This window comes from Crocodylus porosus, unplaced genomic scaffold (assembly GCF_001723895.1).
Source record: "Crocodylus porosus isolate Cpor-Errol unplaced genomic scaffold, CroPor_comp1, whole genome shotgun sequence".
Lineage (NCBI taxonomy): Eukaryota > Metazoa > Chordata > Crocodylia > Crocodylidae > Crocodylus > Crocodylus porosus.
Genome location: NW_017728902.1, coordinates 694568 through 708178, shown reverse-complemented (window position 1 = coordinate 708178; position 13611 = coordinate 694568). Strand labels below are relative to the sequence as shown.

Below are 13611 nucleotides of genomic sequence, written 5' to 3'. Positions count from 1 at the left end.
TATACCTTAGCGATCCTGTAGTGACACAAGTTAGCTATATCATGCCAATTTTGATCCAGAATGAAGCAGAGTTAAAGCTGGGGCAATTTTGCTATACTTGTTTTACTACTGAATCATGCAGACCTAATAGCTGCACTATAGTAGCTTGTATTGGTATCTTCTGATACTATGTCTGCTCTGACTTTGTATAGGGGGAGGATTCATCTTAAGAACATTAACACATTAGAAAAATTATAAAAGCTCCCCCTTTATGGGTTCCCTCCTAAAAAGAGTTTAGGTCAATTCCTTCAGTGCTGCAATGATGTCTTTATTAAGTGAAAGTGTGAAAAGAAATCAACCCAAGGAAAATTCATGCAAACTGACTTGCATATAAATGAAAGAAGCAACATAACTTACCAAGACTCCGCGGGACATTTGTAATTTTTGCTTGTATCATTCTACTGTCAGTGCTATCTGTTACTGTGGCATTCAGGAAAGCAATTCCAAATTCAACATCATTAATATTTCCAATAACACTCCCTCTGGCACGGGAAGGCCCACCTGTTGGGGAAGGCAGAAAGAACATGCATTTGTGAAAACCCCATTCAGTGCTACCATGAAGTTAAAATAGTCAAGAATGATACTCAGCCCTCTACGAGGTCACAAAGTTCTTCGTGTTCAGGCTGACATACCGAAAAAAATATTGTAACACATGTTGTAATAGTAATAATCTCAAATTTATACAGTACATCGTTTCTCCAAGAATAACAGAATACTTTATAAACAAGAGCTGTTATGTAAACTGTGACACAGGGATCACTTCTTGCACCACTGAAATGCAGCTACCTCTAAGTAAAAAGCAAGAACTGTTGAATAACAGACCTTAGGGCTCTATAACACGTTATACCCAGAGAGGAAATGTAATTTACTCAAATGCACTGCAAAGCAAATTCATGCAAGCAGAGTGTAAAACAAAACAGGTAACTTGCCAGAACACTATCATGTGTTCATCTTACAAAAGTCAAGCAAGCTTTTCACAAATAGCTATCCTGTCTTCAAAAAAAAAAGAAAAAAAGAAAACCTGAAAAAACAGCATGTACTCCTAAAAAGATGTTTTTGAACTTCCTTTCAAATTCTGTTAATCTAACTAAAGTTTCCACTTCCGTAACACCCAGCCTTGAGGATACCCAAGTGATTTTCCCATATCATTTAGAGTTCATCCCTAAAAATGTAATACAGCTCTAATACTGGGTCTAAAACTTTTCAGCATCATAACTATTTCCTGAACTAGGCAGAGGAGCTTGTTAAATTAAGCTTTAAAATGTACCTCCATTTGTTATTCTCAAATCATTTGCTAATTACTCTTCATTTTTGCAAAACATATTGCTTGCTTCTATTTATAAACCAGTAACTTAGTTCAAGAGCTTTCAGTTTTGTATCTTGTTCCCTGTCACTATTCAGCCTTCATGTTACATGAATGATTGTTTTAATCATTTTTTTGGGGCTTGCTAGTATTTTTCCTTCTCTATGCACTAGTGCGAAGAAACTTTTTAAATAAAGATGATTTTGAGTTTAACAGGGGAAAAAAACATCTCCAGAACCCTCTTCAAATCTGTCAAATGGTTCAGTACAACAGCAGCAGCTCCACAGATCTCTGGAAGTAGTCTACTAACTACAGCTTGAGAAATGATGGTTTCTCAATTCTGTGTGAATGTCTGGGGAAAGGCTATGCTAACTGGCATGTTTATATATTACTGAAATATTTACAACTAATATTAAATTAAGAATAGTCTTTAGTTACTTTGCATTTGGCATACAGTTGCTGAACTAAATTACCTGGACATGCCTGGATGTTACATCTGGATACCTGGGAAGAGTCACCAGGGCAAGGACGTCCACTGTTTGAGGGTGTTGGATTATTACACAGGCGTGTTCGGGTCTGCTCCCCTCCTCTACAAGGAGCAGAGCATCCACTCCAAGCTTGCCACGGTCCCCAGTTCCCATCCACTACAGACAAGGGTGTAAACAAAAGAGTTTTCATAAGAGGTATTCCAGATTGGGCAGCGAATTACACTTCAACTATATTATCCCTGTGACAGATTTCAATAACTACAAGCTTGGCCTAATATTTTCAGTGGTAGTTCATACAGAATGGAACAATTTGTAAAAAATACAATTATCTTTGAAACTGTTTGTGCTCATACATTACCTTTACTGTGGAGAGAACCATTCAAAAATTTTTACAACACAGTGGATAGGGATTTAACAGGAAGATGTCTAAGTCCCTGCGCATAGCACTGAAAAAGTATCTCTTTTTGGCAGGCCATATAGGTTATTCATACAATATGGAAGAGATTCTATCCCATATTATTCTGGGACTAAACATGGAATACACATGGGACAACAGTTCAAATGACAGGCACAGGTGGGACTTGGGAGATTCTCCTGGCAGTCATACCAAGGTGGGGATCCAGAAAATTTCCTCTTTCTTGGATGCTCCCAACATTCTCCACCCAAAAGAAGTCCACATCCCCCAGCATCCTACCTGGGCTGGACACTGGAGCCATTTTTTCATCCCTATGATAACATCAGACTCATAATATGATAGAGGTGGATAAATCACATGTTCAGACTTGGCTCAGGTAGGTAGTAACTTAATATTTTTGGGTGCATCTGCATGTGTGCTTTACTGTGCAGTAAGTAGATTAATTAAAAGTAAATGTTGCACGTCTATGCATGTGCCCCTTGTCCCAGGGGCTGAGGTAGCAAAGGAAACTTACCTGGAGCCCAGGACAGGAGAGAAAGAGAGACGGAGGGAGAATCCACGCGGCTCATTAGCCGCCTCTATGTAAAGCTGCAGCCAGCAGCTGATGGTGATGTCAGATGCCGACTGGCAGATTTAAAAATGGCAGCCACCGCTCCGGAGGTGGCGGATAGCATGGAGAGCAGACAGCTGTCAGGGCCATCCATGGCGTGGGCCCCGCTGGACAAACAGAGAAGAGTCAGTGTGCCGGAGGGAGCAGTGGCTCAGAGCGGAAGCTCAATGACTGGGACACCGGCGGGTCAACCCCGAAGTGACGGATCGGGTGAGCGAAGGAAGATTGAGACAACCCAGGAGGATTCAGAGGACCCCGAAGTAAGTGCTGAGGCGGTGGGTGCGGGCTTCGCTGAAGAGGGGCGAGAGACCGAAGCACCACCTGGCTGGAGGGAGATCGGGGCGGGATCACCGCCGAGAACAGAGGACGCCGATTAAGGGAATGAGGGTACAACTAGAAAGCAGCCGAGAGGTGCCACTCCCGTTCATGATAATAGGGAGCTGATGGAGGGTCAGCAAGGTAGCTGGCATGTTAGAACTTCTTAGAGGAGGCACGTAGCACAGGGTGACGGGTTTGTGGTGTGGGACCTACTGTGGTAGTGGCTAAGGCACCGGTCAGGTTGGTGTGAAGGGGTCGACATCAGGACAAGAGCATCCCAAAGATTTTGGGGAACTCGAAGACGAGATCCATGTTAAAAGCCTGTGGAACCATCATTGAGCGGGCTTGGGGAAGTGGAGTCCACAGATGGTGTGAGGCTGTGGTGTAGGGGTGGCGGAGCCCTGTGTGCAACCGGCAGACCAGACCCGGGCCACCGAGGGACCCATGAACTAGCCCCACCCCACTGGTGTAACAACAAGTCATGGCAGGCGAGAGCAGGGTTGGCAATGAGGGAGGATGAACAACACGGTAACATGCAAGTCCAGAAGGGGAGTAGCCAACAACCAGGAGAGCAGAGCTCCCAGAAGCGACTCACAAAGGCCCGTTGGGGACAGCGTTGTGTATTGGCCGGGAACATGTAGGACAACACCAGGTCGGGATGCAACCAATATATCCACTCTGGATCTTGCCCAGGGATATTGGCAAATCCCAGTGAGACCCGAAGACCGCCATAAGACCACATTCGGAACACCACGGGGACTATACAAATTTGTTAAAATGCCATTTGGATTGCATGGGGCCGTGGCGACATTTCAACGGTTGATGGATCTACTTCTGGCGCCCCACACTGAGTACACCGCTGTGTACATAGACAGTATAGTCATGTTCACCTCGTTGTGGGGTCAGCATCTCCAGGCTCTCTGAGTAGTGCTATCCGAGTTACAGAAGGCTGGCTTAACCGCGACACCGTGGAAATGCACGGTTGCGCACAAATACACCAAATACTTAGGGTTTCTGGTAGGTCAGGTAACCATAAGGCCATTAGAGGATAAGGTCCGGGCCATTCGTTCATTCCATGCCCCACGAACAACCAAGCAGTTGCGATCCTTCCTAGGCTTGGTGAATTATTATCACCGATTTGTACCCTGGTTCTCCGAGCTAGTAGCACCTCTCTCGGAAGCCTTAAAGGGGTCATGACGAAAAGGGGTTCAATGGAATAGGGATATGTTAAGCAGCTTCCAAGCTTTAAAGGGGGCCCTGCGTGACAACGTGCTAATACACACCCCTGACTTCGAAAAACCCTTTTCATTACAGACGCTTCATCAGAGGCACTGGGGGCCGTGTTAACGCAGTGGGATGCCGGAGTGGACCAACCTGTGGCTTACGCCAGCCAAAAACTATTACCTGCTGAAACCAGGTATGCGACCATCAAGCAGGAGTGTCTAGCCATCCGAGGGGCGGTGGAGCACTTCCGATATTACTTACTGGGGCAAGAATTCACACTCAACACAGACCATGCACCACTGAAATGGCTTAGTACGGCCAAGATGGATAACGCCCGCATAATGCGATGGGTGTTGGCTCTGCAGCCCTTCAAATTTCATATCACGTACCATCCAGGGAAGGATAATGTAACCGCAGATTTTCTCTCTAGATGTGATGATGACTCGAATCTCAGCATGAGCAGCCGAAGTGGACAAGGTCCTCAATGGGGCACAAATACTGGCGAAGCACGGCCCCAGGAACCACCACAAAGCAGCTGGCGGGGGGGTTATGTCCCGGGGGCTGAGGTAGCAAAGGAAACTTACCTGGAGCCCAGGACAGGAGAGACGGAGGGAGAATCCACATGGCTCATTAGCCGCCTCTATGTAAAGCTCTGGCCAGTAGCTGATGGTGACATCAGACGCTGGCCAGCGGATTTAAAAATAGCAGCCACCGCTCCAGAGGCAGTGGATAGCGTGGAGAGCAGACACCTGTCAGAGCCAGCCATGGCACGAGTCCCGCTGGACAAACAGAGAAGAGTCAGCATGCTGGAGGGAGCAGTGGCTCGGAGTGGAAGCTCAACGACTGGGACGCCGGCGGGTCAACCCCGAAGTGACGGATCGGGTGAGCGAAGGAAGATTGAGACAACCCAGGAGGATTCAGAGGACCCCGAAGTAAGTGCCGAGGCAGTGGGTGCGGGCTTCGCTGAAGAGGGGCGAGAGACCGAAGCACCACCTGGCTGGAGGGAGATCGGGGCGGGATCGCCACCGAGAATAGAAGACGCTGATTAAGGGAACGAGGGTACAAGTAGAAAGCAGCCGAGAGGTGCCACTCCCGTTCATGATAATAGGGAGCTGGTGGAGAGTCAGCAAGGTAGTTGGCATGTTAGAACCTCTTAGAGGAGGCGTGTAGCACGGGGTGCACAGGGTGACGGGTTTGTGGTGTGGGACCTATTATGGTAGTGGCTAAGGCACCGGTCAGATTGGTGTGAAGGGGTCGACATCAGGACAACAGTATCCCAAGGATTTTGGGGAACTCGAAGATGAGATCCGTGTTAAAAGCCTATGGAACCATCACTGAGCAGGCTCGGGGAAGTGGAGTCCACAGGTGGCATGAAGCTGGGGTGTAGGGGTGGTGGAGCCCCTTGTGCAACCAGCGGGCCAGACCTGGGCCACCGAGGGACCTGTGAACTAGCCCCACCCCACTGGTGTAACAACAAGTCATGGCAGACAAGAGCGGGGTTGGCAACGCGGGAGGACGAACAACCACGGTAACACGCAAGTCCGGAAGGGGAGTAGCCAATGACCAGGAGAGCAGAGCTCCCAGAAGCAACTCACAAAGGCCTGTTGGGGACACCCCTATTAGTCTGAAGTAAACTAATTTACTCTGCAGCAGCACTGTCCCCTAATTGGTCCTCGCCCAGTTCTGTCCACATTCAAAACCAACTAATTCTCTTTTGATAGTGTCACAAAAAGGACCCCATTTCTGACCAAGGCATGAAGACTCTTGCTTCTGTAATGGAAATAAATGAGGTTTCGTGGGTATAAAGGTGATGTCAAGAGAAGGCAAGAAGCAGGGCATTCTTCTTCTTAGCAAAAAACCACATGTTATAGCTATCCAACTATTTAAGCATTCCAAGGCAACTTGATTTTATTAGACACATTGAGTTTATTTCTTGAGTACATTACCCATGTCTCCATGCCTTGGTTAGGGATTCGGTCCCTTCAGTGACACTACTAAGAAAATTACAGTCAGTTTTGAATGTGAACAATGCCCTTTCTAAAAAGTATTAAGAAGAACTTCTGGGGATAGCAACAGTTTCACTTGCTAGTTCCTTAATGAGGAAATAATTTTAGGATGATACACTGTTTAAAAAAAATCAGAATGAAGTGAGGGTAGATTAGATATTTGTATGAAATGGTACATAATTATAGAAACGTTTCACTTTCCTTTTTCCCTGGTACATGCATCTTGGTCTCTGAAGGACTCTAAGGGAAGTTTATTAATTATCTTCTGTTACTGTATAAGCTCACCAGGGCATACTCCAGTATTACATCTCTGTATCTGTGTATCAGCCCCTGCACATGCTCTTCCACCGTTAACAGGGTGAGGATTATCACAGGTCCGATATCGCCTCATCTGGCCTCCATTGCATGTTCGGCTGCAAGTTCCCCAGTTGCTCCATGGCCCCCAGTTACCATGGACTGGAAACAGAAATACATAATAAAGTTTGCTATGCCTGCAACAATGAACCATGCAGAAGAAAAGGGCTACATTATGTCAGCCTATAGTTACATCTGCCTGTATCCTTTGTTTGACCATTCAATAGGAGCAGATATTGAATCAGAAAATATTCAAACAAGAGCTACTAACAGAGGTAACAGCTGTTAGAGCAAATGTACCTTTGAGAGCAATTTGCTGGAGCAAAACTGCTTCATCTTTAATCCTGCTTCATTCAGGGTCAAAATTAGGGTGATTTTACTCACTTGTATCAGGTTAAGGAGATATAACAGTTATAGCATAACAGGTACTATATGTTACTACGTAGCAACTCCTCCTCCCTCTTAGAAGCTTAAATGTACATTTGTCTAAGACCAAGAAATTTTTTTCTGGGAAGAAATCTTTTCACACAGATTTCCTTTTTACTATTCTCTCAGCTTAAAAATTTTTTTAAAAAATATTAGACATCTAAGGCCGCATCTGCACAAGAGTGGACATTTAGTTCCCCAAGCACAAGTAACAGCAGCACACCTTGCACCACTGCTACTTGTCCCCAGGGAATACCTGTGGTACAGACACTTTGTCATACAGCAAGTACTCCACGTGGGGCAGGGGAGGCTGGGGCCAGTACTGTGCTGGCCCCATCAGCCATACCTGCGGTCCTGGGGGCCTCCTGGGGCTGCAGCAGTAGCGATTCTGCAGCATGGAGCCTGGCTGGCAGTCGCAGCATAACTCTGGGCAGCTCGGCTCTGCTTTTGAGCAGCACATGCTGCCCCTACGTGCACTGCTCCACCTTTTTTTTTTTCTGTGAGGTTTTTCTGACCCCTGGATATCCAGGGGTCAAAAAAAACCTCACAGAAAAAAAGCATAGCAGCACACACATGGGTAGTGCTCCTTTGCAGCGTGTAGAACATCTGAATGTGCAGTATGTGGCACTGCAAACATGTTTGCAGTGCCACATACTGCAGGGCTGCGCTTGTCTGGGTGCAGCCTAAGAGCCCAATTAAGAATTATTTTAGAAAGTATATTAATCATCTCTTAAGTTCTGCCCTTTACGACAAACAGGAAAGCATAGAGCATATGATATATAAATCAAGTGATTTATAGCAAGTGATTTATTATGGGGTACTATAAATGCAGATCACACTTACACTAGTGTCAGACAGGAAGGTTATGGCTTAAAAGCACTGTTTGGACTTCCTGGAGCCACAGACCACCTGACTGTACTGTAAGAGCTTACTCACAGTTGCTGCTACTGTTGTTTAACAATGCATTCCTATTTCTAAAATCCTCCATACAGTCCCCCAATTAAGCTGACTGCTGAGAGTATGAGTAGGGTTTACTTCTGACCATCCTCCCTGAAGGAGTATAGTGCACCTGCTCGTAGGGTTTACTTCTGACCATCCTCCCTGAAGGAGTATAGTGCACCTGCTCGTAGTGATCAGATTTATACTCCTTGTGCTAAAAGACTGCAAATGCTCAAGATAAGAGGGATTACTCTTTCAACCACAAAATTCCCATGATGTAAGGCATAACCTAACGCAAAGTTTTCATCCCAAAACACTTACTGGGGCAGGGGTCGCTGTTACAGAAGTCAATTTGTACATCACTGCCTTCACATTTGTGCCCCCCAAACTGCGGGGCTGGGTCTGAGCAGTCCCTTGTTCTCTGTCTGGTGCCTCCTCCACAGGATACTGTACAGGCTGTCCAGCTGGCCCAGAGGGCCCATTTCCCATCCACTGGGTAGAAATCAATGACATTTCCCAATGAAACTTTCACATTTTCAATAATCAAAAACCCAGCAATGTTACATCGGTTAAACAAAGGAGATTCCAAGGAATCTAACCCAGAGCAGAATATAACCCACTGCATTTTACTTAAATCCTCTGCTGGTCAAATAGGAACTATGGTCAGAAATAAACTAATGGTCATCCTCACTGATCCCCAACATTTCATGTACCGGTAGGAAAGTCAAACCAACAGAATATGATGTAATCACTGAAATTATGGATTCCAGAGGATAATTTTACCAGTGGAATTACTGTGTCAATCAGAGGGAATCGTCAGCTGTGTATCTAGCACAGCCTCAATTCTCTTTTCACTACTAGAAAGGTCCAGAGGGGACTTAAATTAACACACATACAAGATTTGTGGGGTGTCAGCCAGAAGGTGAACCATCTATTCATTGAGTCTGACCTCTTGCATATCATAGGTAATTGTGTTATGAAAATTTAACCTCTCCTCTCCAACAGTGAAAGTCCCACTTAGATGTGGAAGAAGAGATGAGGAAAATCAAAACCTAGGGTGCCTGTAGACATGCCAGGATGCTGCTCCGATGTGCTGTGATTAGTGTGCCGGAGCAGACTCAATTAAGCCTGCTGGCGTGTGCTAATTAGCCTCCAAGTCTTGCCAAATAAGCTTTAGTTAAAGTGCCCCCAACAACATTTAGAAACATGGGACGCTGAATACATGAGTTGCTGCAGGCACTTTAATAAGAGCAGCTCTCGAAACCACTCTAATTAAAATGCCCCTCTCCCCATCCCCATAGCACGTGTAAAAACACCCTTAGTGCCCAGTGAAAACAACCAAAGGAATTCAGCTGAAGAAATACAAGGGGTATAACTTAGCTGCCAAGGCAGTGGAGAATCAGAACATTAGGGAGAAGTGGTGGTTTTGAATGTTATCATTGTTGATATTTCTGATAGTTCCTGAGTTTCACTTGAACTACTAAGGTCTGTTTTTAGGAGTTATTACAGTATTTTCCAGCCCTGATGGAATAGCAATGGTCACATGAAGTAAAACTACACAGAATTTTGGAAATAAAAAGATAAGTTAGTGTTTTATTTTATTACTAGGCTTCGTACCTGGACAAAGTTTCTTGTTGCAAACCTGCAGCTGTGTATCAGGTCCATCACAATATGAACCACCAAATGCTGGAGGGGGGTTATTGCACAGGCGCAGTCTGGTTTGAGTACCTTTTCCACAGGTCTCACTGCAAGGTCCCCACGGCAGCCAAGAATCCCACTCACCATCCACTGTAAAAGGCAGCAGAAACAGAAAACCACGTTTAAACAAGACTAAACAAGACAGTGGCTTTACATGGAAGCACTGAGTTACTCAGCTCTATGGCCCAGATTAAAAGAAAATCCCAATCACTACAAAGGAGTCACAATAAAATTATCTTAGTTTTTTCTTCAATACACTCTACCCATAAATTAAATTTCCCAAATAAGACCCTGAAAAATCCATTCACTGAACTGTTTAAATAGACTAGCAATTTCCAGACAGAAATATTAATGCTTTCCCTTTTTGTTTCCTTAATACATTACTTCATTTGACCACAAACATGGAACAACCGTGATCCTGCTAAGACTTGGTTCAGACCTGCTGTTTTCCCTTCATAAATCATCTGAATCAAACTGTCTCATAATGGTGTTTAAAGGCTTCTTGCTCTTCCAGTTACAAAGCAGTCCCTGTGAGTAAAAATACGCAGCAGCAAGCAGCGGTCACAAGTGACCTACAGAAAATTGTCTTATCCTGTAGGAACTGCAGCATCATCACAGTGCAGAAATCAGGGGAGAAGGGGATGGGGAATTTAAAGGATCTGTACAAGGAAAAATGCCGGGAATGAATGGAAGTGAATAAATGGCATCTTGCCGAAATGTACCAAGCAATGCTGAGACTGGGAAAAAATGGTGTTTCAGCTGCGGATAGGAAATCTTAACAAAAAATTATGAATCTATCAAGTAAAAGGACACTGGCCATGTCTACACAAGACAGTAGTCATGTATAAGCAAGTAGTTGCATAAATAAGTACTAAATGACTGTGCAATAATTGGAGGCTGCTCAGTAGCTCCTTACTACTGCACAGTAGTGTAGTACTGCATAGTTTATACAAGTACTAAATGACTGTGCAGTTAGTGTCTCATGTAAATATGGCCACTGTCAAGGAAAATATATGCGCTACTTGTAATGCTAATAATATTGCATATTAATGAAGACTAAAGAATATTAACATTTAGTTTCCACTATTTACGCTGTTCATTTATGTTTCTTATCCATTTCAGCTGGCTTTGGAGAATGGGATTAAAGTTTTCATCTTCACCAAACAAGCAAAAATTGATTTAATAAAATCATGGAAAGTAGGGCTAGAAGGGACACCACAAGGTCATCTACTCCAGCCTCTTGCTCCAGACTGGATCACTCCTGACTAAACCATCCAAGCCAAGTGTCTATCCAACCTACTCTTAAAAATTTCCAAGGATGGAGATTCCACATTTTCTCAGGTTGTCTCTTTCAATTCTTGACTGCTCTCAAAGTAAAAAATGTTGTCCTAGTCTCCAACCTAAATTTCCTCTGATGCAGTTTGAGGCGATTGCTCCTACTCCTGTTGCCTATGAACAGAGAAAAGCATACCTCCTCCTTCTCTGTAATTGCCCTTCAGATATGTGAAGACTGTTATCAAATCCTCCCTCAGTTCTCTCTTCTCCGGACTAAATAACCCTAGTTTATTCAGCTTTTCTTCACAAGTCTTGCTTCCCAGGACCCTAAATGCTCTTTTCTGTTGCTCTGAGCTGAACTCTTTCCAATCTGCCCACATTCTTCTTGAAGTGTGGGGCCCAAAATTGGATACAATATTCCAAATGAGGCCTCACCAGTGCTGAAAAGAATGGAAGAATCACTTTCTTTGACTTGCAGGTGACACTTGTATTATACAGCCCAGTATACTGTTGGCCTTTTGTAAAAAAAAGCATTTTTGGTTCATATTAAGCTTATGGTCTACTGTACCTTGAAGTACTGCTGCTTAGCCAACCATTCCCTACTCTGTATTCATGCATGTAATTACTGTTTCCAATAAAGGACTTTGTGCTTGTCCTTGTTGAATCTCACCTGATTAACTGCAGACCATTTTTCCAGTCTATCCAGCCCTGCCCTGAAAAATGTCTGCAACTCCACCCAACTTGGTGTCATCCACAAATGTGCTAAGTGTGCACTCCATCTCACTGTACAAATCATTAATGAACACATTAAACTTTACCAGACACAGGGCAGACCCCTGGGGAATCCCACCTCCTCCCAACTAGATGTTGAGTCACTGATGACTACTTCTTAAGTATGATGATCCAGCCAGTTCTGTTTACAGATTTCACAAATTTCACAGACATTGGGGCTGGAAGGGACCTTGGAAGATCATTGATTTCAACCCCTCACCCAAAGGACAGGAAGTCAGCTGGGGTCATAGGATCCCAGCAAGATAAGCATCCAATTTACCCTTGAAGGTGTTCAGTGTAGGTGCTTGAACCACCACCAATGGCAGGCTATTCCAGTTCTTGGGGGCTCAGACAGTAAAGAAATTCTTCCTTATGTTCAGCCTGAAATGGTCTTGCAGTAGTTTATAACCGTTCAACCTTGTCATCCCTTGGGGTGCTCTGGTGAACAGATGTTCCCCCAGATACTGGTGGCAAACCCTGATAAACTTATAGGTGGCCATCAGGTCACCCCTGAGCCTGCGCTTTTCCAGGCTAAAGAGTCCTATGTCTCTCAGCCTATCATCGTAAGTTCTGTTTTCCTGACCTCTGATCATGCGCGTGGCTCTCCTCTGGACTCTCTCAAGCTTCTCCAAATCCTTTTTGAATTGTGGAGCCCAAAACTGGACACAGTACTCCAGCTGAGGCCTCACCAAGGCCGAGTACAAGGGGAGAATGACGTCCCGGGATTTCCTTGAGAAGCATCTATGGATGCAAGCCAGCATTTTGGTCGCTTTACTAGCCGCAGTATCGCATTGCAGGCTCATGTTCATCTTGTGGTCAATGATGACCCCCAAGTCTCTTTCTTCCATAGTGCTAGCCAACGTAGCACTGCCGAGCCTATAAAGGATGCTGCAGATTTTTCCTCCCAAGGTGGAGAACCTTGCATTTTTCAGCGTTAAACACCATCAGGTTCTCGACCACCCATTTGCTGAGCTTGTCCAAGTCAGCCTGGATCTCCCTCCTGTCTTCAGGTGTGGATGCTTTGCCCCAAAGTTTGGTGTCATCAGCAAACTTGGCCAGTCCGCTCCTGACTCCAATGTCCACATCATTAATGATAATGTTGAAAAATATATAGATCCAAGGACAGCGTCCTGGGGGACCCCACTGGCCGCAGGACACCATGATGAGTGACTTCTGTCAATTACCACCCTCTGGGTCCGACCACAGAGCCAATTTCCCAGCCAGCGGATTGTGGTGGACCCAAGGCCACCATTGGCCAGTTTCACCAAGAGGTGATCATGGGATACCAGATTGAAGGCTTTGTTGAAGTCAAGATATATGACATCAATCTCTTCTCTCTTGTCCTGGTGATAGGTCACCTGGTTGTAAAAGGAAATGAGATTGGTCAAGCAAGACCTACCCGCAACAAACCCATGCTGGCTGTCCCTCAAGATGTTGGCGTTGGCCAGTCCATTAAGGATGGCCTCTTTAATAAATTTTTCTAAGATCTTCCCTGGGATAGAAGTCAGGCTGATGGGACTATAGTTAGCCGGATCCACTTTCCTCCCTTTCTTGAATAGAGGCACCACATTGGCTTTTTTCCAGTCTTCAGGCACTACACCAGACTGCCAGGAATTCTCAAAGATCTGTGCCAGAGGCTAGGCTATGATGCTCGCCAGGTTCTTGAGTACCCTGGGGTGTAGACTGTCAGGGCCAGCTGACTTGAAGGTATCCAGCCTCTCAAATTTGGCTTTTGTGAAGTCAAG

The 13611-nt window shown here is 45.1% G+C and overlaps 1 protein-coding gene and 1 long non-coding RNA gene across 3 annotated transcripts in view; one reads left to right on the top strand and one right to left on the bottom strand.

Moving 5' to 3' along the window:
• HMCN1 (hemicentin 1) overlaps positions 1 to 13611 on the bottom strand; it is a 348410-nt gene that overhangs the window by 28675 nt on the left and 306124 nt on the right. For both annotated transcript variants that reach the window (XM_019556684.1, XM_019556685.1), the window contains exons 90-94: positions 9740 to 9910; positions 8444 to 8614; positions 6689 to 6859; positions 1816 to 1986; positions 397 to 540 (exon numbers count right to left, since the gene is read on the bottom strand). In XM_019556684.1, the coding sequence (XP_019412229.1) occupies positions 397 to 540; positions 1816 to 1986; positions 6689 to 6859; positions 8444 to 8614; positions 9740 to 9910 (828 nt within the window). The remainder of the gene's footprint in view (positions 1 to 396; positions 541 to 1815; positions 1987 to 6688; positions 6860 to 8443; positions 8615 to 9739; positions 9911 to 13611) is intronic.
• Positions 1 to 13611, top strand: part of LOC109324655 — a 59899-nt gene that overhangs the window by 14559 nt on the left and 31729 nt on the right. The gene's annotated exons all lie outside the window — the stretch shown is intronic.